Here is a 24,939-nt window from a genome sequence, read left to right as displayed (position 1 = left end):
TTTTTATCTTCTGCTGCTGCAGATATATCTTACTGTGAGATAAGCTCACACTAAGCTGAGATTTGGTCCCACTAAGAATGAAATTAGTCTCTGAATAGCATTCCTTGCTAATGGAGGCCCCTGGATTTCACAAGGCAATAGGTTACACTTTTATTGCCTAGGAGTCTTACATAACTAGTACAGGCAGGAATACAGGAGCCCCGTGGCGCAGAGTAGTAAGCTGAAGTACTGCCATTAAAGCTCTGCTCACGACCTGAGTTCAATCCTGACGGAAGTTGGTTTCAGGTAGCCGGCTCAAGGCTGACTCAACCTTCCATCCTTCCAAGGTCGGTAAAATTAGGACCCAGCTTGCTGGGGGTAAACTGAAGACAACTGGGAAGTCTGCCTTGTAAACACTGTGATGTGATGTCACCCGATAGGTCAATAATGATCCGGTGCTAGCACAGAGGACTACCTTTACAGGCAGGAATGGATTGACAAACCAGCAGTATGCCTACAATTTACTATGTTTGCACACCAACTGTTAATCCTTTCAGCAGCCAAAAGCAAAGGGGTTGCAATGCTTTCTACTCACATGCTAATAGCACAATCTCTCTCCTGTTCCAAACATGACTGATGATTCACATTTTTTTGTAAATATTTATTGCATTCTTCCGCAAAAGCTACTGTACAAAATTAATGGTAAAAATTCAAAGGAAGGATCAGGGACTGCTTTCATCGATGTCCTTGTCTGGGTCTCTCTCTGGGTTGTCGTCTTGCTGCTGCTTTTTCCAGAGTTTAGCTATCGCAAGCAGTTTGAGGTTGGGCTGATTGGCAGCATCCTCAGGGAAAATGTAATCATAATATTCTTCCCAGCCAGCATCCGACTAGAGGGAGGAAAAAAGGAACATCACAATTCTATCCCTCCTATTTGTTTCCCTCTTTCCTGAATCATTACTGTACAAGCAAATGGTTTTTTAAGAAACATTTGAAAAGAGACATTTTTGGCAATAAGTTAGATCTTGTGGCTCCATACCAATGGCAGAGACACTTTTCCTCCGGTAGAAGGAACCTCACCCAATGCAGAATGGATCCAGAGGACCCAGCTCAAGATAATTGACTGCTACTGTGGGCTGCAGATTAGGGAGCTGCATGTTTGATTGCTTCCCCCCCACACACTCATGCACACAAGAAAAAGCACATGGAAAGCTAACATGGCAAGGAGAGAGTAAGGCTGAACGTCTCTCCTGAGTGGAGGGAGCTTTTAAGTTAAGACACTGATGTGTTCTAGCACAGGATAGATTTTTAGTTTTTATTGGAAACCTCAGCAATGTAACAACACAAATTAAACAAAGACATAACTATGGGAGAGGATGTTATATATGCCACTTCCAGCCTGCAGCCTTACAGGAGTTCTGCCCAAGAATGCCTATCAGCTCAGCTTCCTGTTCCCCACACAGGCCCAGCAGAGATGCCCAAGAATGCCTGCAGTCAGACCACAGAAGCCAAAGTCTCTCTCTTGTTAACTCGCATTGAGCAGTCCACAGCCTCCGAACACTGAGGTCTGAATCATCAGGGCTAATATTCGTTCAGAGATTTTTCAACCTTTAATTGGTCTAATTTCCTTTTAAAAAACACCTAAACTTGTGGTTGCAGTAACACCTCGTGGCGGCTGATTTCATCTGTTAATCATGTGTGGTGTGAAAAAGTTATTTTGTGAGTTTCAATGAAGATGAGCTTTACTACTGGATACTTCCAGCTGCATAACAGGCCCAGGGCCAGTGAGATCTCCTCTGATCTTCGACACAACTGACTAACCAAACTAAAAAAGCCGGAAGCCAAAGCTTCACAGAAACTGTAGCTAACCTCCGTTGCTTATTTACTTAATGCTTAGCTTGCAGAAGGAGCACTCACCCACTGGTGCACTCTCACACTGTCACTTTTGTGACCTCGTGCGAGATCCAGTTTCATAACATCCCATCGTGCGCTCCTGGAAACCCACCACCCACCAGAGATGGCCAACTTTCCAGAGTGGGTTCTTACCCCATCTTCGGCCTGAAGCTTTCTCCGCTTCTTGACTTTCTCTGGCATGAGATTGTCCACCCGCTCTTTGCTGGATTCTGTTCCAAATTCCTCTTCAAAGTTTCTCCAGGATTCCAGAAGCATAAGCCTCTCCTCTTTCTCCTCGCAGTTCCGCATGGTTTTATTGGCCTCTTCGTAGATCTGCCTGCATCGTGGCAAGCTGTCATCTTTTGCCGCTGAGAGTTCAAACTGAGCAAAACTGATCCACACCTAGGCCGAAACAGAGAAATGGCAGCAAACCAGCGATGCGGCAACAGGAGGCCAACACATGAACACATGAGCTGCCTTATACCGAATCAGACCCTCAGTCCATTCAAGTCAGTACTGTTTACTCAGACCACAGCGGCTCTCCAGGGTCTCAGGCAGAGGTCTTTCACATCACCTACTTGCCTAGTCCCTTTAACTGGAGATGCCGGGGATTGAACCTGGGGCCTTCTGCATGCCAAGCAGATGTACCACTGAGCCACAGCCCCTCCACAAGCCCCACTTTAATGCCATCTTTTTCCCCAGGCTTTTTCTCTTGGAACACTTATATCTAAAATTAATGAACGGTCGCTCTGAAGCAATGCAGGCGGTACTGAGCTTTTCACAGTAATAATCAATGGACATCTGTACACAAGCAAGACAAGCAAAACTGCGAACTGTGTTCTACTGTTCTGTGGCTCCCAGTTCATTCTGACCACTGAATCCAGATTTTTAGAGCAGACCTCAATCTGCAGTTCAGTTTTGAACCCCCCCCCCCCCCAGCTCTATTACAGCAGCATTGGGCAGAATTACTTAATGGCCCTATCCATGAACAAGAACACTACCTTCCAAATCTACATCTATTCAAAATCAAATTAAAACTTTTTAGTTGAAATGTATTCAACAAAACCGATGAACTTGATCCAGCGGTACCAGCTCTTCAAAGTCTGGAAAAAAATTCTGAAATTTTCCACCAAATTTGCCAGCATGGTGCCATAGCTTGATCTATTGTAAATTAGTGAACAACACAGTCAAAGGGGCCAACCTCTAGCGCCCCCTGCTGCCCCCTTGCCTCTTAGTGCCCCCCCAAGGTAATCCCCCCAGGGGGTGGTACTGCCCACTTTGGGAACCAGTGACAAGACTAAGAAGAAAAAGCTAACAGTGGATCTTTGAAAAACATCTGCAAAACAGCCATTTTCAGAGGAGCAAAGATTTGATCGCCCACCAGCTTAGGGGCTGGTGGCAGATAGCTGAGCATAGATGGGTGCAAAATGGGGCTCACAGGGAAGTTTGACAATCTAGCCAGGGTCTACACCACAAATGGCAAACACAAACAGCTCAGAAGGCCACATTCCCTGTCAACTCTGTCACTGAAAATTCCACTTAAATTCAGTACCATCAATACTACTTCAATTAGTCATCAAACTGGAAAAATCAAAAATGGTTCCTGCAGCTGTGGCGACACCAGCTTTTAAAAATGCCGAGCGAACGGGGTGAGCGGGGGCTTCTTTGCTGAACAAAGAGTATTTGTTCCTAGTGCCAAACCTGAAGCACATGAGAAGTACTGGGGGCCACCAGGGGACCCCTAAAGTGCCCTGCATTGCTGCTCAGGGCCTTAAAATGATACTGCATTTGACCTACTTCATTCTCCTTTGCCCCACACGTTTGCTAAGCAAGCCTGTCGTGACAGACAGCTGCATTCCAAAGAGTTGTCCCGGTCACAGAACCCTTGTGATTGACAGGGGGTTTGAACAGAATCCTGAGAGTGGTAGTTAAGAACTTGACAGTTAAGAACTGACAGCTGACTGAGAGAGAAGTTAACAGACAGAGCTTGGAAACAGCTGCGTAAGCCGTCTGGTGGAGGATTTTCTCCTCAGGAGTCAAAAGGAACACATTTTGGGGTTTTGGATCGGGACAGGATCCATAACCAGTTATATAAGGAAAATAGCTCTAAAGTTTATATTGTGATTCCAATAGTTTAACAGGAGATGGCTCTGGTGAAACACATGATCCCAGGCCAGTTTAAGTCAGAAACTGGGGAAGTGTGTGAACGTTCCTAATTCCTACAAGTCAAGAAATACAATGTAAAAGCAACTTAAAGTTTAAGAAACAAACAAGGGACTGCCAAGAAAAAGCCAACTCAGTAGAAAATACTCAAACACTTGTATGTGAAACAGCTTAGTTACATCTTGAATTACAAAATATCTCTTGTATATATCCATAAGAAGTGCCTCATACTTGGTTTGTTACAAGCCAAATACATTTTATGACACTTCGTCAACCTCAGCTATACCATCCCCTAAGCAGAGACAAATAAAAGGGGGGACATGATTGCTCTCTTTAAGTATTTGAAGGGCAGGAGAGGATAGGACCTGCACTAAGGGGTTTAAATTGCAGGCGGAGAGGTACTGACTGGATATTAGGGAAAATATTTTTTACAGTAAGAGTTGTTTGACAGTGGAATCGGCTACCTAGGAGGATGGAGAGCTTCCCCCGCCCCCACACTGCTAGGCTTTAAGCAGAGGCTGGACAAACACTCGCCAGGGATGCTCTAGGCTGATCCTGCACTGAGCACATGGTTGGACTAGATGGCCTGTATGGCCCCTTCCAACTCTATGATTCTATGTTTTACTTCAAAAAGCCATCTTATTATTTGAAAAAACCTCTTCCGTGATCCCTGTGTTAAATTACAATCCCTCTTAATTTGACAAAGGGAGCTTTGACTATCGAAAGCTTATACCCGCAAAACCTTGTCGATCTCTAAGGTGCTACTAGACTCGAATATAACCATTCTACTGCAGACCATTATAGCTACCCTCTGAAACGATCCCTCTTAAGATGGCCTAAATTGCACAGTCTTGTTACATGTTTCTCTAGACCTGTTTAAACTTCTGAAAGCTTCCATTGCTGCAATGGGAGTTGAATCTGGCTCTGCCCAAGCACACACGTACCTTGACATGCTGTGTTCTCTGCAGCAATCGTCGATAAAGATTTCTTGTGTTCTCGTACTCTTCCTGTTCAATCTCAAAATCAATGTAAGATTTCCAGAGAACCTAGAAGAAGGGACGTATTGGTATCTAAGTCAAAAAACAGTTTTTGGGGAAAATGCTTGTTATGAGCTATCTATGTAAACATGTGCCTGATCCTGCAAAGGAAAAAGAAGAGTTGGTTTTTTATATGCCGACTTTCTCTCTCTGAGGGGGAGAGCATCTTGCAGAGATGGATGATTCCCTTCTGGTTCCTTGGGATAGGCAGGATGTAAACAAACAAACTTCCGGTTTCCTGCTCCGGAATCGCCCCCTTCTCAGTTTCTCTTCCTGCCTTGCTGCGGGAAGGCAGCAACCAGGGTTGCTCTGCAATCCACTACCAGCGACCGCCATTTTGGTCGCAAACCGCGAGAACCCCAGGCACTCAGCAGCCGACGATCGGCTGGAGGAAAGGCGCATGGCGAGCCACGCGACACACACGCCCGACGACTTTCTCGCTCAGGGGGAGCTCATGGAGGGACTAGTTCCAGCGCCCCCCCCCACCACCACCACATGAGCCCTCCGGCAGCCGCAAGGGCAGCAACGTGGAGCGGCAGGAGCGACAGCCTTCCTCCTCGTCCTCCGGCAAGAGGAAGCAGCCGGATGATGGCTCCAAGAAGGACAGGGAAGGGAAAAAGAAGCCCGATCCGGCCTCCGCCAACCCAGCCGACTCTGTCGGGCGGCGGAAAGAGGAAACGCCAGGAAGCCTCTCCCGCGGTCACGGCGCAGGCAGCCCCGAGGACCAATGAGGACTCCCGGGAGACGGCAGCCGCCGCAAGGGACAACAGCGCCCTGGCGTCACGCTTAATGGGTGAGACACAGCCCCCCCGGCCAGCAGCCCATCCAGCCCACCAGGACAATGGGAGGTCAACTCACCGGGGGCCCCCAGAGTGACCTCCTCGCCCTAATGAGGCAGATCCTCAGGGAAGAATTTCCCTTTCTGCAGCCCGCAGCCCAAGGGGGCTTGCAGCCGGCTCACCCATACACGGTCAAAGGGGGAACATGGCCCACTCACCCCTACTACCCTCCTGTGCAAATGGGGGCAGAAGAAGGTTCCAGCACCAGCACTGCTACGGGGAACCTTAAGCCCTCCTCCACCAAGGCGGGAGGGAAGACCACGAATGCATCTGACTCGCTGCAGGACGACAAATCCCCCCCTCCCAATACGATTCTGATGAGGGAGGGAGGAGGGCGAGTTCTCTTCTTCTGAGGGGGAGGGTGAACCCGTGGAAAAGCAGCAGACGCGGCTGTTTTGCAGAGAGGACTATCAGTCCATCTTCTCTAAAGCCATCATGGCCCTCGACCTCAACGAGGCCCCTGAGCCTGATGAGGGAGAGAAAGGGAAGGGTAGACCAAGGGGTCCCAAAGAATTTTCCCCCCCGCACGCAGTCCTCCACCAAGGTGGTACCCTTCCCAGAATACTTTGAGCACCGTCTTAAATTGGAGTGGGAAAAGCCCCTGGGCAACAGGCCTCTTCCCCGTAACATCACCAAACTGTATACCTTGGCCCTGCACGCCATGGAGCTTCTTCACCTACCCCTAGTGGAGGGTCCAGTGGCGGCGCTACAGTCCCAGGGTCTCCTCTCAGGAGATGGCAGGGGCTCTTTAAGAGACCCCTCAGACAGGAAGGCTGGCCAGGCCTCGCGCAAGACCCATGAGGTGTTAGCCATGTCCATCCAAGCCTCTGCCACTGCAATCCTCTTTGCGAGGGCGGCTATAGTGTGGGCAAGAAAACTAGCCACCCTTGTTCCAGTGGAGGACCGAAAGGCGAATGAGGGCCTCAATAGACTGATGAAAGCAGTCTCCTTTTTGGCGGACGCCACCTTAGACTCTATGACGCTTTCAGCCAGGGCCATGGGGACCAATGCTGTGACAAGACGAGCCCTCTGGCTACGAGCCTGGCAGGTGGACCAAGGCTCCAAATCCATGCTGTTGGCTTGCCCTTTCCAGGGTGGCAAGCTCTTCGGAGACAAACTGGAGGATATTTTAGTGGAGACTAAGGACAGAAAAAAGGCCATGCCGGGGAATCCCCGCCCCTCGCCTTCCTTTCGTTCCTACCACACACTTGCACGACCTAGAGCGGACCCAATGCGCTCAGCTTGGTCCGGCACAAGAGGGACACAAAGAGGGGGCAACGTTACAGCAGACCGAACCAGTTCCAAAATCAGAGACCGGGCAAGCCGAGCCACAATTTCAAGCCAAAGAAACAATGGCAACAAATCCGCACCAGTGGGAGGACGACTGAGACTCTTCGTACACCAATGGGAGCAGGCGCAACCAGATTGGTGGGTGCGCGAAGTCATTCAACATGGCTATCGAATAGAGTTTCTTCGCCTGCCACCGGACCGCTTCGTCCCATCCCCCTCTCCACGCAAACACGACAAACGTACCAGGACCATGACAGCCATTCGTCATCTTCAGTAAATACAGGCCATCGAACCAGTACCAACGCCAGAGAGATTCTCAGGGGTCTACTCTGTCTTTTTTACAGTTCCCAAGAAGAATGGGGACTGTAGGGCTATACTGGATCTGCAGTTTGTGAACAAATTTGTCCAAGCCAAACACTTCCGCATGGAGACCCTGAGATCCATTGTGGAGGCACTGCGCCTGGGGATGTTCCTGTCATCGATAGACCTGACAGAAGCTTACCTGCACATCCCCATACACACAGACCACTGCCGCTTTCTCCGCTTCGCCTTCGGGGACCTTCACTTCCAATTCAGGGCACCCCCTTTTGGACTTTCTCAGGCTCCTCGTGTTCTCCAAAGTCCTCGTCACCCTGATAGCGCTGTTACGGAGATAAGGGATACACATCCATCTGTATCTCGACGACATCCTGGTCTGTGCAACCATGGCGGATGCAGCCAATCGTCACACCACCAGAGTTATCCAAGTACTGAGCAAACATGGCTTCCTCATCAACAGAGCCAAAAGCAACATCTCCCCATCGCAGAGGATACAGCACCTCGGTGTTTGGATCAACACCAAACACAATACCTTGACCTTACCAATGGACAAGGCTACCAAACTGGCTCGCCTCGCCAAGCACTTGCTAAAGTCAAGGTCAGTGGGGCTGACTTCCCTGGTTCAGCTTCAGGGGTTGATGGTCTCCTGCATCGGCATGGTCACATGGACTAGGTTCCATGCACGACCATTGCAATGGATTCTCAAGCCTTACCAACCGCAAATCCTCCAAAAGAAGAACATTTGTCTGATCCTTCCGGCGGCCACCAAGCTGAGCCTACTTTGGTGGTCCCACGCCTCGAACCTGCAAAAAGGGCAAACCTACATCCTCGACTCACTCATCCAGATTTTCACTGACGCCAGCCTGGATGGGTGGGGGGCTACTCTAGGCCATCAGGTGGCCCAGGGCACGTGGTCGCTCCGGGAGAAAGCCATGCACATCAACTGCCTGGAAATGCGAGCAATCCACAGAGCGCTCCTACAGTTCCAGCCGAGCATTATGGGTTGCCACGTCCTGGTGCAGACGGACAACATCTCCGTCAAGGCCCACCTGAACAAGCAGGGGGGCTCCAGATCCTCCTCGCTACAGGGGGAGGCGACCCAAATCCTCTCTTGGGCAGAGAAGCATCTTCTGTCGATCAGAGCAGAACATATACAGGGCAAACTCAACACTCAGGCGGATTGGCTCAGCCGCCAAACGCTGGACAAGGGCGAGTGGTTGTTGAGCGACCGGTTGTTTCACCTTCTAGTGCAACGTTACGGAACGCCGGCAGTGGATCTTTTTGCCTCACCGGCAAACAACAAAACACCCCACTTCTTTGCCAGGTATGCCCACAACGAAGCGGAAGAGGCGGATGCCCTGCTCTCGCCCTGGCCTCAGGCCTCCTGTACGCCTTTCCGCCACTGCCCATCATCCCCAAGGCACTGAGGAAGATTCAACAGGAACGAGCGATGGTCTTGTTCATAGCACCAGACTGGCCGCGCAGGCCATGGTACTCAACCCTGATGGAGTTATCCCTACAAGAGCCCTGGCGGCTACCCACGTCGGAGGACATGCTGCATCAAGGGCCTGTGTGGCACCCAGATCCAGACTGGTTGAATCTGACAGCTTGGCTATTGAAAGGCAGCGGCTTCTGAGCCGCGGGTACCAGACCAACGTCGTCAACACCATACTGGAGGCCAGGCGACCTTCCACTCAGAGAATATACAATGCCTCCTGGAAGGCCTTTGTCAGATGGTGCCGCTGTAAAGATGAGGATCCCGTGACGCTGTCCACAGCACAGCTACTGCGATTCCTGTAGGACGGGGTACACCAAGGACTTAAGACGTCCACCCTGTGCAGACAACTGGCCGCTATCGCCACAGTCCGTCCCTCCCTGGAGGGATACACCACCACGACGCACCCCCACGTCAGATCCTTCCTCAAGGGGGTGGCTCAGACGTCACCTCCAGTCATGCACCGCTTCCCATTGTGGCGGCTCCATGTAGTTTTGTCGGCCTTGATGGGACCCCCGTTTGAACCATTGACGGAGGTTTCCCTAAAATACCTTCGGCTCAAGGCATTATTTCTTACAGCAGTCACCTCGGCGTGTAGGGTCTCCGAGTTGGGAGCTCTTTCGATGAGGGAGGGGCTCTGCGTTTTTCACCACGACAAGGTGGTCCTCAGAACCGACCCTAAGGTGGGTTCCAGCTTCCACAGGCAACAGGAGATCCACCTACCATCCTTCTGCCCACGCCCGAGTCATGACAGGGAGAAGAACTGGCATACCCTGGACATGATACACGTCCTCCGCATATATCTGGAGCGCACGGCACCGATCAGAAAAACGGACTTCCTCTTCATTTCAGTGTCAGGGGTCAACAGAGGCAAGAGGCTCTCCAGACCGACCATCAGTCGCACACTGCGTTCCTGCATCGTAGAGGCTTACAGAGCCGCCGCCGTACCTGTCCCTCAGGGCATCACCCCGCATTCCATACGAAGCGCGGCCACCTCGGCAGCCTTCGACAAACAGGCCTCCGTTGAAGAAATATGCAAGACGGCCACGTGGTCCTCCATATCGACCTTCGTGAGACACTACTGCCTCAACGCCTACGCTTTGGCGGACACAACCTTCAGGCTTAGAGTGCTCCAGCACGTCGTAGACGACCGCTAACCCACCCTGAGGACGTTAAGCTCTTGGACATCCCATCTCTGCAAGATGCTCTCCCCCTCAGAGAGAGAAGGGAACCTTGGGTACTTACCGTGAAGGTTCTTTCTTCTCTGAGGTAAGGAGAGCATCTTGGCCCACCCGGGCAAGGACGGAGCACTCTCGTGGTATTCAAAGGCTCTGCTTAGGGCACAGCCAGGTTGACAATGTGGGTTTTTCATTGCAGTTAATTCGGTTAAGTTGTCACTGTTAGTCTCGAAGGGGGTCCCAAGCGGCCCCCGCCCTGTTCCTGCATAGTTTAATAAAGTGTTCAAGTCAGTTTGGTCTCAAGCATACTTCATTCGTTGATGACCGCCGTAATAGCACGGCAAGCCTTCTTCCTTCTTACTAATCCACTAGCTCGGAAAGTATTGAAACTGAGAAGGGGACGATTCCGGAGCAGGAAACCAGAAGTTTGTTTGTTTACATCCTGCCTATCCCAAAGAACTGGAAGGGAATCACCCGTCTCTGCAAGATGCTCTCCTTACCTCAAAGAAGAAAGGACCTTCACGGTAAGTACCCAAGGTTCCCTTCTCTACCACTTAAGGGAGACTCAAACCGGCTTACAATCACTTTCCCTTCCCACAACAGACACCCTGTGAGGTAGGTGGGGCTCAGAGAGTGTGACTAGCCCAAGGTCACCCAGCTGGCTTCATGTGTAGGAGTGGGGAAACAAATCCAGTTCACCAGATTAGCCTCTGCCGCTCATGTGGAGGAGCTGGGAATCAAACCAGTTCTCCAGATCAGATTCCACTGCTCCAAACCACCGCTCTTAACCACCAAACCATGCTGGCTCTCTGTTTCTGCACACAGATCAGCTGTGGTAGGAAAAGGCTGCTCCACCTTCAGATGCCTTCCTGTAAGCATATTTTGCTACTATTGAGATTATATTATGTTCCCTCTGGATGAGACCTAAATCTCTTGCGCTGCACTGAGCACCCCACATGGAGGCCCCCTGTTACCTCTGGCATGTCCAATCGCGGCTGGCCAATGGCCAATTCGTATATTGCTCTGGCTCTGTCAACGTCACCCAGGATGGTTTCCAGCTCAGCAAACTTGATCCAGGAGGTGCAGTTTTCCGGAGCAAACTCCAGAAACTTCTCATAGAGCTTCCGGCACCGATCAAATTCTCGCAGCTGCAGCTCCAGCTCGATGTAGCCTTTGAAGAGCTTGTTCTTTGGACATTTGCCTACAGAGGTTCCCTGGCAAGAGGAAATTCAAAACCCTGCTCAGAGCTAGTCACCACAAGGTGATTATCAGCTTTAGGTGATGTGTAGACCCTTAACCCCCCCCAATTACCCCAAGAAGCGCAAGTGCTACCATACAGGGAGAAGAGATGCACCACTTTGGGAAACTAAAGAGGAAAGTCGTGAGTGCTGGGAATAAGACAAGAGAATCCAGAAAAAGCTGTCTGACCCAGCCATAAGCATGCAGAAGACACAGAGAACTACAATCTGTAGGGAAGCATCAAAAGTGGAAGTCAAGGGCATGATACAGGCAGACCCCACAAAGAGGGGTGTCCCAGGGCCAGTGGGGAGGAAGACAATCCCTTCTGAGAAAAGCCCAACTTGAAGTAGGGTAGTCCTTTCCATTACTGGACGGAGAAAGGAAAATAGGAATTGAGCATTTCTCCTCTAAGATGCAGGCAAAGTCCATTTCCATTCAGTTTACGAATCCATCACTCTTCTTCCCAAGGCACAAGGGTATTAACAACACGCGGAAAGGTGGAGCAATGCCTAATCTTAACATTGGAAGCTAGCAGCAAAATCATAGTGGCGTCTTCTTGACAATCAAGAAGAAATAAGGCTGTACCAGTAGGTGGGAGAAAAACAGAACAAGGCCCCTGACGAAGCTTAAAACAATATGTGTTGGGATCTAAAAGGCCTAATAAGCTGCTCTACCTTGTGCCTTGTTCTTTTTTCATCTTCCTGACAAACCAGAGAGCTGCAGCAAGGCCTTATCGCTGTATAAAATGACAGGGCTAGAACCACAATGTTAATGTGAACAGGATCAACCCCATTACCTTCAACTACTTCTCGGTCTGCAAACAGCAACAGTTGTTTCAACAGTACCTTCCAGGGAAATCATCTGTATAGTCAACAGCAGCATCTATATGGATCTGAGGATGATCTGGCTGGCTAGGCGAGCATCCCCTTCCTCCACGTGTATCCTCCCCCACACAAAGCTGTGTATCTGGTGGAAGGGGAACCCAACCCAGACAGGAGTGTACCATTCTTCATTCAAAGGACTCACCAAAGCTCTCCTGGCAAACTGGAGATTCTTCTGCCTTATTTCAAACTGAGCATACAGCAACCATATTTTGGCAAATGTAAACTGAAAAGGGAAATGGCATAAGGTTTTGTGTCAGATTTAGATTAGCTCAATCAAAAAGCAAAAGTCTGCACTACAGATAGGCACATCTAACTTAGTCACAATTCATCTATCATATCACACTGCTTCTCTTCCGACCTTATGCATGTTTACAAGTTACTGAAAGTAACTGGATGCCTCAGATACAATTATTCCAGTACTACTAATGGGACTTTTGCCATAATTAACTTTAGCAGGATTGGGACCATACCTTTTTGTGAGGAATGAGTTCAATGCAGGCTTGATACACTTGCCTTGTCCGCTCTGGATCCTGAAAGGCAAAACAGTCAGAGTGGAGACTTCCAGACAACGGAACACCTCTGCAAAAATTATGCTGAGCACCTAGCTGGATGACTCCCACAGCTCCATTCTGCTAGTGGGGACATTTTCCTCTGGTGGAGAGGGACTTTCCCTGATGCGAGATGACCTTGTGTCAGGGGGAAGGTTCCTTGCACTGGAAGAACACGCTACCACTAACAGAATGGACCCCAAGGAAGCAACACAATGTTGGTTATGCCTCCTTCTTAAATCTCTGCCGTGTCTTCCAGCTTAATTACATTTAGAATAAAAAGATAAAATTTCTAGCAACAGAGGTATACAGTCAAAAGCAAGGAGCATTCTGGGGCTGCCAGGTGGTTTCCCTGCACGTAGGAAACTGACACTGCATTCTTATGGAGCAGTTACTTAGCTGAGATTTTGTCCTACTTGCAAGAGTCATCTGGTCGCTTATATGAACTATATTACAGGCAGGTCAAGCACCGGGTTGTTCCTGACCCATGGGGTGACGTCACATCCCGACGTTCACTAGGCAGACTTTGTTTACGGGGTGGTGTGCCATTGCCTTCCCCAGTCATCTTCCCTTTACCCCCAGCAAGCTGGGTACTCATTTTACCGACCTCGGAAGGATGGAAGGCTGAGTCAACCTTGAGCTGGCTACGTGAAACCAACTTCTGTTGGGATCGAACTCAGGTCGTAAGCAGAGCTTGGACTGCAGTACTGCAGCTTACCACTCTGCGCCACGGGGCTCCTTATTACAGGCAGGTACTGGAGAACAAATATGCAGAGGTACCACCAGGACATTCTGCTTCCAGAAAGGATGCAGGATTTTCTGCAAAACGGAGACCCACTGTGTCACCCCAATAATCAGACACCAAGAACACAAACAACATTCTGGAACAGCTTTCTTTTACCTTCGCCTCTAGCTCTTCATAAAGTGCGTAGTTGATCCACAAGTAGATATACCTCTTCCAGTGTCTCTTTTCTTGGATTGGAGGAACATTTGCAATGGCTCTTTCATAAACATCGCGTACTGCATCGTGATCGGCGTCACTTTCCACAAGCCGCAAGTAATCAAACCAGGCGTCATAGTTATGTGGATTGGCCTTTGGGGAGGATACAGAAGAGCATCAGAAAGGCAAAGCAGGATGCAGCACTAGTTCCTCTCAAACAAGAGGAATGCCAAATACAGTGCAAACACAGTTCTATGGCTCTACTCTCTGTATTACAGTGTTCGGTTTGAGGAAATGGCCCTGCTGTATCCTGAGTTCCATCACTCCAAGCAGCCAAGGCTTTTAGGTATCATTGGACTGAATCAAGAGTGTCGCAGTTCCAACGAACGCCAAGACCAAGAGTTCTTGTTCACAGCATCTTGGCCTGGCTGTAACAGAAGTTTTGTTTATTTAAGAAAATTATTAGCCACCTTTCCACCTTACAGAACTCAAGGCAGCTTACAATATAAATATAGTAATAATAAAAACCAGAATTTAAAATAACAATTTAAGACTGCCACCAAATTAATCAAATACAGTCCTAAATAAAACCATCTTCAACTGCCTCTTATAATATTGAAAGTGAGGGGGCGGCCAAATGCACCTCCTTGGGGAGGTTGTTCTATAATTGTGAGGCTACAACCGAAAAGCTCCTCTCTCTCATGTAGCCACCAAACAAGCTTTTTGATTGGTGGGACAGTCAAGAGGGCCCCTTCCTGTGTTCTTAATTTCTGGACAGGAACATATGGGACGGTCCTTCAGATACCCTGGTCTCAAGTCATGCAGGGCTTTAAAGGACAAAACCAACACCTCGAATTTTGCTCAGGAGTGGATTGGTAGCCAGTGTAATTGCTGAATATCAGGGTCAAATGCTCCCGATAGCTGGGCCTGACCAGTAGTCTAGCCACAGAATTCTGCACTAGCTGCAGCTTCTGAATACCCTTCAAGGGTAACCCAAGTAGAGTGCATTGCAGTAGTCCAGTCTAGATGTAACTAAAGCATGGGTCACTGTGGCTAGATCTGACTGTCCCAGAAATGGGCGCGGCTGATGCACCCAGCTGAAGCTGGGCAAAAGCACTCCAAGCCCCCACAGCCACATGGTTTTCAAAAGTGACCGCTGTGTCGAGTAGCACTCCCAAGCGGAAAACCTGGCTTTTCAGGGGGAGTATAACCCCTTCCAAGACAAGAGAGAGGTCAAGTCCCAAGTATGCCTTTCTACTAACCAGGGAACCTCTGTCTGGTCAGGATTACGTTTTAGCTTGTTCACCCTCATTCAGCCCATTACTGACTCCAAACACCAGTTCAGAACATCAATAGCATCTTCAGAAATAGGTGGAAAAGAAAGACAGAGCTGTGTATCATTGGCATTTTGGGTTCTGGGCACTGTGTGTCTGTGCTTTGATAAGCTAAATTGTGTCCCAAGGAAAGCTGAGTTCAGCAATATCTATTCAAGTTGAGCAAGCTTTCTCCATTTCTCTTTATTCTACATTGTTTCCCCACAGCATACATTTATATTGTTCAGTTTGTTCTGGTGGAAGGGGGGTCACAGATTACCAATTTTGCCAACATGCTTCAAAACCTTTCTTTGCACCCATAAGACCTAGAAAACCTTTCATTGTCCCCCACCCAGCCAAGACTGGCTGTTATTCTCCCTCAGCGCTGCCCTGCCTACCTCCACAAGGATGTTGTGAGGATAAAATGGGGAGACTCATGTACACAGCCCTGAGCTTCTGGGTGGAAGGGTGGGATTAAAAAAACAAACAAACCACGATGTGATCATGATGATGAGAAATTCAAATGACAGCCAAAATTCTCTGAGCCTGCAGGAAACCCACCTTCTGGGCTGGAAAAGCTCCCTCTGGCACTCACCTTCACTTCTTCTTCATACTGGAATCTCCTCTTGCTGACAATAATGTCCTCGATGCCTCTCCGGTCCCCAAATTTCTTTTCAAAAATGGTGTAGTTTTTGAACAGTTCCTGGGCCTCGTGCTTTGGGATTCGATCCAAGGCGTATTTGTAGATCACCCGCACTCTTTCAAACTGAACGAAAAGCAACAGCTTAGAACATGAGGGGAATCTGGTGTCTTGTACACCTTCAGTTGCTCCTTAGCTGCATACAGCTGTATTCTCAGAAAACCGCCTTGCTGCTTGTGTGCAGACCCCCACCCCCCAGTTCAAAGATGCAGAGGCTGGAAGAGGTCTCTGCATGAAACCTGGAGAACCAGACACAACTAGGCTAAAATCAGATGTTTGGTTCGGTACATGTTGCATGCTCGTATATCACTGGCCGAACCCATACCCTCAGCCATTTCTCAGAATCTGATCTATCCAGCCACTCTACTTGTTCGAAAGGGCGACAGGCTCAGATAACCATCAGAATCTCATTACTAGCCGAAGGGTGTGAAGACCTGGAAATTTTTTTGGAACAAATTATTTTGGAAGACTTCTGCATTTTTCCAACAGAAAAATTGGAAATTTGGGGGAATACTGAAAGATACTCCTGTGGAATATATTCTTTTGTTCTTTGAATTATTGAAATGCTTTTAAAGACAAGGTTTTTACTCACTCAAAATGAGTAGCATGAAGAATTTAAGGAAACACAATCCACATCATTGTGTGTGTGTGTTAAGTGTCGTCAAGTCACTTCCGACTCACGGCAATCCTATGCACCAATGTACTCCAAAATGTCCTATTGTTAACAGCCTTGTTTAGGTCTTGCAAACTGAGGGCTGTGGCTTCCTTTATAGAGTCAATCCATCTCATGTTGGGTTTTCCTGCTGCCTTTTGACTTTTCTTAGCATTGTTTTTTCCTGTCACACTTGTCTTCTCATAATGTGACCAGTCTGATAGTCTCAGCTGAGTCATTGTGGCTTCTAGGGAGACTTCAGGCTTGATTTGATCTAAGGGTAAAGGTAGCCCCCTGTGCAAGCACGGGGCATTACTGACCCATGAGGGGACGTCATATCATGTTTACTAGGTGGACTTTGTTTATGGGGTGGTTTGCCATTGCCTTCCCCAATCATCTACACTTTATCCACGGCAAGCTGGGTACTCATTTTACCAACCTGGGAAGGATGGAAGGCTGAGTCAACCTTGAGCCAGCTACCTGAAACCGACTTCCGTAGGGATTGAACTCAGGTCATGAGCAGAGCTTTGACTGTAGTACTGCAGCTTACTACTCTGCGCCAAGTTTCATCAATCATCTATTAAGGCTTTTCGTCTGTTCAGTTGTCTGAAATGTGTTTGCAATGAACTTGTTGACCTCACAGAATTCTATTAATTAATCTCCTGCTTCATTTCATGCTCTTAGCCCAAATCTTCCAACAATATTTGATTGTTTTGTTTCCTTCTTTTGTGTTTCAGTCACCTATGATTAATAGCACATTTTGTTTAGTTCTGTAATCAGTTTCTTCCTGGACACTTGCAACTTCTTGCTTTCAATTTCTTCCTCTTCAGAGTCCAAAGCTGAGGTGTAAACTTGAATGATGGTTATGTTGCTAGTCTTTCTGTGAAGTCTGATTGATACTATTCAGTCAGACTTTGCATTATAGCCCGACTGCTTGTGCTACATCTCACTCCTCTATTAGCACAACTCCATTTCTTATGTTCAACATTTCCTGAGTAAAACACTTTGTTATTTTTTGACTGACAATGTCCTAACCCAGCCCACTTTAGTTCACTTGTTCCTAGGTTTGCAATGTATAAATATTCCATTTCTCGTTTAACTATTTTGAGTTTACCTTGATTCATACTTCTTACATTCCATAGTCGTCTTATATGTGTCCAACAGCTTTGGACTTTCCTTTTGCATCCATTTGTATCAACAACTGAACATCCTTTTGGCTTTAAGCCAGTTACGTCATTAAGAATAGTGCTATTCGCACTTGTCTTCTGCTCTTCCCCACCAGCTAGATAAGTGCCAGAAAGATAATTCCTATGTATACCGTAGACATACACAACATATTCTCAAGGACATGTTTGTTTTAATGTGACTAATTTTGTTTGCAATTAATAGGTGACAATGACACTGGTCTAATACTGGGGAAAGTAGGGTTTGCTGTGGCAGTCTGAAATGTATGTTTATCAGCAAACAAAAAATTACCTCTTTCTGGTTTTCTTCAAATTTTGCAAAAGCGACATATAGATGTTCATCCATATGGTCCTCTCCAAAAAACTCCACTGCTCTCTCAAAGACTTTCCTCGCATGGGCAAAATAACTGTGCTTTTCTTCAAAACGGGCATACTTGATCCAGTTCTTAACGTCAGGATGCACAATTACAAGTTGGATGTGTTAAAGAAACCCAAATGACTAAGTGTTTATTTCAGTCTTGCTTTTTGGGGAATTACTGGCTATTAATGCATCATTACCATGTCTAACAGTAATGTGGCTGACCCCCTTGCCAATCACAGAAGCAGGAAACTGGGCCCCACAGATGAGATTTCTTTACACACAGCAAGGATACAGACACCGACAAGGATCTAAGACTGTGGCAAAAGTAGAACATACAAATAGCCCCATTTCATTTCTAAACCACAGTCGTCATCCCCCCGCCACTCTTTGAAGAAGAGTTGGTTTTTACATGCTGACTTTCTCCACCTTTTAAGGAGCATCAAACCAGCTTACAATCCCCTTCCCTTCCTCTCCCCACAACAGACATCTTCTGAGATAGGTAAGGCTGAGAGAATTCTGAGAGACTGTGACTAGCCCAAGGTCACCCAGCTGGCTTCATGTGGAGAAGTGGGGAAACCAGCACGGTTCTCCAGATTAGAGTCCACCACTCTTAACCACTACACCACGCTGGTTCTTATCTAGACAGATATCACACTTACCCTGTCCTTTCTCCAAATAACTCAAAGCAACATACATGTTTCTTCCCTCTTTTGTTTTTCCTTCACAGGGGTGTTAGGCAGAGTGTGTGTGACTGACCCAAGGCAGCCCAGTGTGCTCCATATTAGCAGAGTAGGAATGTGAACTCAGGTCTCCCTAGCACTAAGCATCACACCACACAGGGTGCTTTGGTCTATGGAAGCCTGATGTACAAGCAAATCGTGCTTCTCTGCATAGAACATCTCTGCTGTCAAAGTATTACTAGATGCTTTTAATAAATGATGTAAAGTGGGCTCCCCCTTGTTACACTTGCTAGTATGAGAGCATACCGATTGCTCACAAACAACTTAAAAAAATCAAGCTAAAAGGTGCAAAGCACAGCCTCAGTGTTGACGTCCTTCAAAGGATATATCGCTCATAAATGGTGCGCGCTCTGTCCACTTCCTTGTACCGCAGCTCGAAGTTAATGTAGGAATGCCACGACTGTTCCTCAGGCTGCCATTCCATCCAGCGTTCAAACACCTGGCGGGCTCCCGCAACATTTCCCAGCATCTCTTCCATGTACGTGTATTTGTACCTTTTCCAAGAAAAGCAACGTACAAAAGACTCATGCTTTGTCATCCAGCTAATGAATGTCACGTTTTTAAACTTGCAAAAATAACTATCCATTTGTGATTAGGCAATTCAGAAAAGAAAAGGCACATGCTCCACAGAAGGCTGGCATATCGCACTCTAGAGCCCAGATTCCTGTTTGGGACTCCTATTTCAGATATCCAACACAAGCAAGCCAAACCAATCTTCAAGCCATGACCCTCTTCCAAAAAACTGCTATCGACAGAAAAAACCATAAACTTTTCAATAATACTATTTAAAAAAATAAACTGATATCTTTTAGGAGCTTGGGGACAGAGTTGTAACCACTCATGAACAAAAGCAGACAAACACTGGTTTACTCATACTTAAACAACTATTTTAGAAACTGTAAAAGATTCTCAGCTTACCAGAATTGGTTGACTCTTGGTAGGGTAGTGACAGCTCGATCCCAGATATTTCGCGCATGATTTACCTGTCGGTTCTTCATTTCCATCTCGGCATATTTCAGCCAAAGGGTGACATTTCGGTAGTCCACATCTAAAGCACGCTCGTAAATGGAACGAGCCCTGAAAGCAAAATGTTGTTCTAATTAAAGCATATGGCACACTGATCGGGGTGGTGGTGAGCACTATTAATTGCTGGGTATCCAATGCTGGGTGGAAAAGATAGAATAATATAATAATTTTTAAATTTATTTTAAGGCACTAAATCAAGATTAAAAATATTAAAAATGATAAAACATGGCACAATGACATCTCATAAGGTTGAACCACACGCCATACGTGTTTTGGCCAACAGGCCTTCCTTGGTGGTCAATTAAAACCCATATAATGTACCCAAATATTTACAAATATATCAAGAAGAAGAGGAGTTGGTTTTTATATGCCGACTTTCTCTACCACTTAAGGGAGACTCAAACCGGCTTACAATCACCTTCCCTTCCCCTCCTCACAACAGACACCCTGCGAGGTAGGTGGGACTGAGAGAGCTCTAAGAGAGCTATGACTCGCCCAACATATACAGACAACTATATACCAGCCCAAGCATGCATGTAGGGTGTATCATAAATTCAAATTATAAAGCCCTCTAGTTGGAGTGCCTGCAATTTGTTCTACACTGGGCTGTATCAGTCTCCCATTCAGAATGTGTGCGCAAGTATCAACCTAAAAACACTTGGCGGGCAAAAGAAAAGGTGTTGGTCAGGGTCATGGCACCGACACCATGTTTGGGACCCCCGACACAACTGAAGGCACCTGATTACCTTTGTATTTCTTTGAGGCTTTCCTCCCATTGTGCGTATTTGATCCAGTTACTGATAACAGTCCGATTTTTTCGTATATTATCTTCAAAAGTCTAGGGGAAAAGTCAGACTTGGAATTAAAGAGTTTAAATCAAACAAAAATGCTGGCCATTGGCCGTAATGAATAAACAAACAAATCAAACAAAGAGCTGTAAGGAATCTGATATTCTGTATGCAGGCTTAAAGTCAAAACTCCCTGCTCTGAAGAACTAGTTAGGGTTGGTAACCTGCCCAGAAAAAAAAAATGCTCTGCCCCTTTGGTCGAGTCTTTGCGGGATGTTATTTACCTCCCTGCAATGAAATGCTTCAGCTACCTGTTTCCACCCATTACGTCTCTATTAAAGAGACAGAACACTGTTCTCCGGGCTTGTTCACAACCTTCATTACAGTCAAGGAACAGCTTTTCTGTGGAAAATTAGAAATCACAAGTAAACAAGCTGGGGGCCTGCAGGGAGGCGGACAATTTGGAAAACCCACTTCACCAAAAGGCCCCTCTGTCTCCACCCCCACCTTCTCATCTGCCATGTGGGATGATAATACTGACCAACCTACCAGAATTCTTAAGGACTACTATAAAATAATGTTTATGGAACACTATGAACACTGTAAAAGCATGATATATAGAATTATAATTGTTAATGGTGCTCTCTTACAGATGGTTAGAGAACACCCTTTCTGTTCCTTAAGAAACTCAAGACATCCCAAAAAAAACAACAACCCAACTTCAAGTATATGCTAATAGAGTCTGAACTTGCTGGCTGCCAGACACAAGCAAATAGGGGAAGTTTTTTTTAAAGATTATATTTTATACATATATATGCATATTTTTTGCATTCATTGGCCAATATAATTTGATTGTTACATTTACTATATGCTTACTTTTCTTTTTCGAAGTTTGTAATCGTTCAGCTCTTCTTCATCTGTGATCTTCTGTTGAGGGGGTGGGGGAAGAAGCTCGAGCTCCCTTTCCTTGGCTTCTCTTAAGAGCTGCTCAGCTGTGATCTGGACCTCTGCTGGTGCTTTGTTCTTCACCTGGGGAGGGAGGGGAACAAGCCATTTGTGTACTCTTTATATCATAGAACTGTACAAATGAGAGAAGAGAAATATGAGGCAGCTGAAGTTTGGAGTTGTTTTGCTGCCAATCTGAAGTAAACTTGCAAACTAATAGACAGGAAATAGCTTCTCATCTGTATGTAAGCGCTTTGAACACTGAAAAAGCTTTATCAATGCCCAAATATGTGATCCTGTGAATGCCATTAAATGCTACATATACAACTTTTCAGGAAACGGTAAACATTACCACAGGGACCCAAGTAGCTCACCTGCTCAAAGAACACTGGTTTGCTGCTTTGTTATTAAACACACATGAATATGCTCAAACTATGTACTTACTCTGGCTTTATCAATTTCACTGTCCTGCCCCCAAATTCTGGGAACTGTGAATATGTGGAAAATTTAATTAGATGTCATTAGCCCCCTTCATGGGGCTTCTGAGGAAAACAGAATGTTAACTTCTGTACTGTAGATGAATTCATCTAGCAAACAAGCAGGCTCTGGTTCAGCTTATCCAGCAGGAGGAAAGAACAGACCCTGTTATTTAATATCAAAAGGTAGACCTTGTTCCTTTGACATAGCTTCTCCTGAACAGTTATCAGGAGCAGAGAAAGCTGACATGAAATACCTTGCTTAGCCACAATAATTTCATGCAATTACTTTTAAAAATTGTATAAAATATTTGCATAACTTGAAAATTGGGCAATCCCACTTTTGCCAATCACAAAACAACATTCCCATGCTCTGGATCTATCTGATATTACTAGAATCCCTAGAGGATCAGACTTGCACTCCACACAAGTATTAGTAACTTAAATCTTTTAAAATGAAAGCTCAACTATGCTCATAATCAGAACTTTAGTATGGATTCAGTTATGCTTTTCTCTGTCTCTCAGTAATATCACACATTTGTGATATATGAAGAGCTCTCTCCTCCCTGCCAGAATTATTGGAAAAATTGTATTACTTGAAGTTGACAGAATTTTTTTGAACACCCCCACCCCTGGTACTTCATATTTTTCTAGCTTATTCATATTTCAGGAGCTCTGTTCACAAACAATAATCTGTTTCAGGCAGATTCGGTATACATTTTTGTTGTTTTAGTTTCTTTTAAGGCACAAAATCCTAATGGGTAAATTTTTACATGAATGATTAATTCTGACAGCCAGCACTTGGGAGAGATTGAGTTTATCAGTGTTGTTTACTAATCTAATGCAACCTCCATCACTCCAGTACCAAACTTACATACTTTCATACAACATTTCCTCTGTTTAATAATAACAGTTGGAAAAATGATCTCAAATCCAGCCTTTAATTGTGCTATTGCCCATGTCCTACTTGAGAGCCAGTGCGTTCTAGTGGTCAGCATGTCAAACTAGGATCTGGAAACCCCTAATTCAAATCCCAGCTCTGCCATGTAACTCACTGTGTGGCTTTTGGCCGCTCATGTTCCCTACCTCCCAGGGCTGTCGTGAGGATAAAACAGAGAAGGGAGAACTACGTCACCTTGAGCCACTGAAAGGGGGGATAGAAATGTGACCAACTGTGTTGCACTGGTAATGGCCCCATGTGTCGTCAGACCGTCCATGATTTAGTGACCACCAGGACTTCCCCGAACAGGGAACCCGAGTTTTCATCTTGGCCACCCCTTCCAGGCCAGACGCGGACGCGCGTGAGAGCCGGGCTCCTTTGAACGGTGCTGCCAAGCAGGGGGTTTCCATGGGTCCAGCTTTCTGGTAAAAACGCCCTTCTCTATGCGAGCTTACTCAGAAGTAAGTCCCACTGAGTTCAATGGCAAAACCTTTACTTGAAAACAAATTCCTATGCTAACTATACTACTGGCCACCGAGACTAGATTAATTCATGCCATCATATTCCCTATTACTATGTATGGGTGTGAAAGCTGGACAGTGAAGAAAGCTGATAGGAAGAAAATAGATTCCTTTGAAATGTGGTGTTGGAGGAGAGGGTTACGAATTCCGTGAACTGCCAAAAAAACAAATCAGTGGGTTATAGATCAAATCAAGCCTGAACTGACCCTAGAAGCTAAAATGACTAAACTGAGGCTATCGTATTTTGGTCACGTCATGAGAAGACAAGAGTCACAGGAAAAGACCGTGATGCTAGGAAAAGTTGAGGGCAGCAGGAAAAGGGGAAGGCCCAACAAGAGATGGATGGACTCAATAAAGGAAGCCACAGCTCTCAGTTTGCAAGATCTGAGCAAGGCTGTCAAAGACGGGACATTTTGGAGGACATTGATTCATAGGGTCGCCATGAGTCGGAAGCAACTTGAATGCACTTAACACACACACACACACAGTCTTGCCTATTGTGAGTGTATGAGAGCAATTTTTGTCCAAATAATATACTTGCTTTTGTTTGCTATGGAATTTGTTTTCTAACATCAACTACCTTCTACCTGGAAAAGACCGTCATGCTAGGAAAAGTTGAGTGCAGCAGGAAAAGAGGAAGACCCAACAAGAGATGGATTGACTCAATAAAGGAAGCCACAGCCTTCAATTTGCAAGATCTGAGCAAGGCTGTCAAAGATAGGACATTTTGGAGGACTTTCATTCATAGGGTCGCCGTGAGTCGGAAGCGACTTGAATGCACTTAACACACAACACACACACACACAGTCTTGCCTATTGTGAGTGTATGAGAGCAATTTTTGTCCAAATAATATACTTGCTTTTGTTTGCTATGGAATTTGTTTTCTACCTTCAACTACCTCCTACCTGGAAAAGACCGCCATGCTAGGAAAAGTGGAGGGCAGCAGGAAAAGAGGAAGACCCAGCAAGAGATGGATTTGACTCCATAAAGGAAGCCACAGCCTTCAATTTGCAAGATCTGAACAAGGCTGTCAAAGATAGGACATTTTGGAGGACTTTCATTCATCGGGTCGCCAGGAGTCGGAAGCGACTTGAATGCACTTAACACACACACACAACTGTACTACTACTGGCGAGTAGGCCAGTAGTACGGGGGCTTCCCAGAGGCCCCTGGCTGGGCCACTGTGCGAGCAGACTGCTGGACTGGATGGGCCTGGGTCTGACCCAGCAGGGCCTTTCTGATGTTCTTAGGCCTCGCCGAACTCAGCAGTCCTACTCCCGAGTAAACACGCAACTGGATCGTCCTGAGCAAGGAGCGTGCTTGCGCCTGTTCAGGCTTACTCCGAAGCAGGGGGAGCAGCAGGTTGGGCTGCGGGCCCGGCTCTTTCCCCACCCCTCACGGATCCCTCTGCGCCCCCCCTCGCCTCTCCCTTCCCCACCTTCGCCACTTTGGGTATTCGCTGCTTCCCGGCCGCCGTAGACGCCATCTTGCC

At 46.8% G+C, this 24,939-nt stretch overlaps 1 protein-coding gene across 1 annotated transcript; it reads right to left on the bottom strand.

Annotated features, from left to right (window-relative positions):
* Positions 1-642: 642 nt before the first annotated feature.
* On the bottom strand, positions 643-24,939 carry CRNKL1 (crooked neck pre-mRNA splicing factor 1). Its single transcript, XM_056862725.1, has 14 exons — positions 24,886-24,939; positions 21,441-21,593; positions 20,523-20,614; positions 19,669-19,827; positions 19,078-19,244; positions 17,942-18,120; positions 15,709-15,879; positions 13,762-13,953; positions 12,783-12,842; positions 12,455-12,535; positions 11,164-11,403; positions 4,977-5,078; positions 2,023-2,271; positions 643-866 (listed from the first exon to the last, which is right to left on the bottom strand). The coding sequence occupies exons 1-14, from the start codon at positions 24,931-24,933 to the stop codon at positions 702-704; spliced, it is 2,058 nt and encodes a 685-aa protein (XP_056718703.1). The 5' UTR covers positions 24,934-24,939; the 3' UTR covers positions 643-701.

The sequence above is a fragment of the Euleptes europaea genome, chromosome 17 (genome assembly GCF_029931775.1).
Source record: "Euleptes europaea isolate rEulEur1 chromosome 17, rEulEur1.hap1, whole genome shotgun sequence".
Taxonomy (NCBI): Eukaryota; Metazoa; Chordata; class Lepidosauria; order Squamata; family Sphaerodactylidae; genus Euleptes; species Euleptes europaea.
Note: the sequence above shows the minus strand (reverse complement) of the source record. Positions and strands in the feature narration are given on the sequence as shown.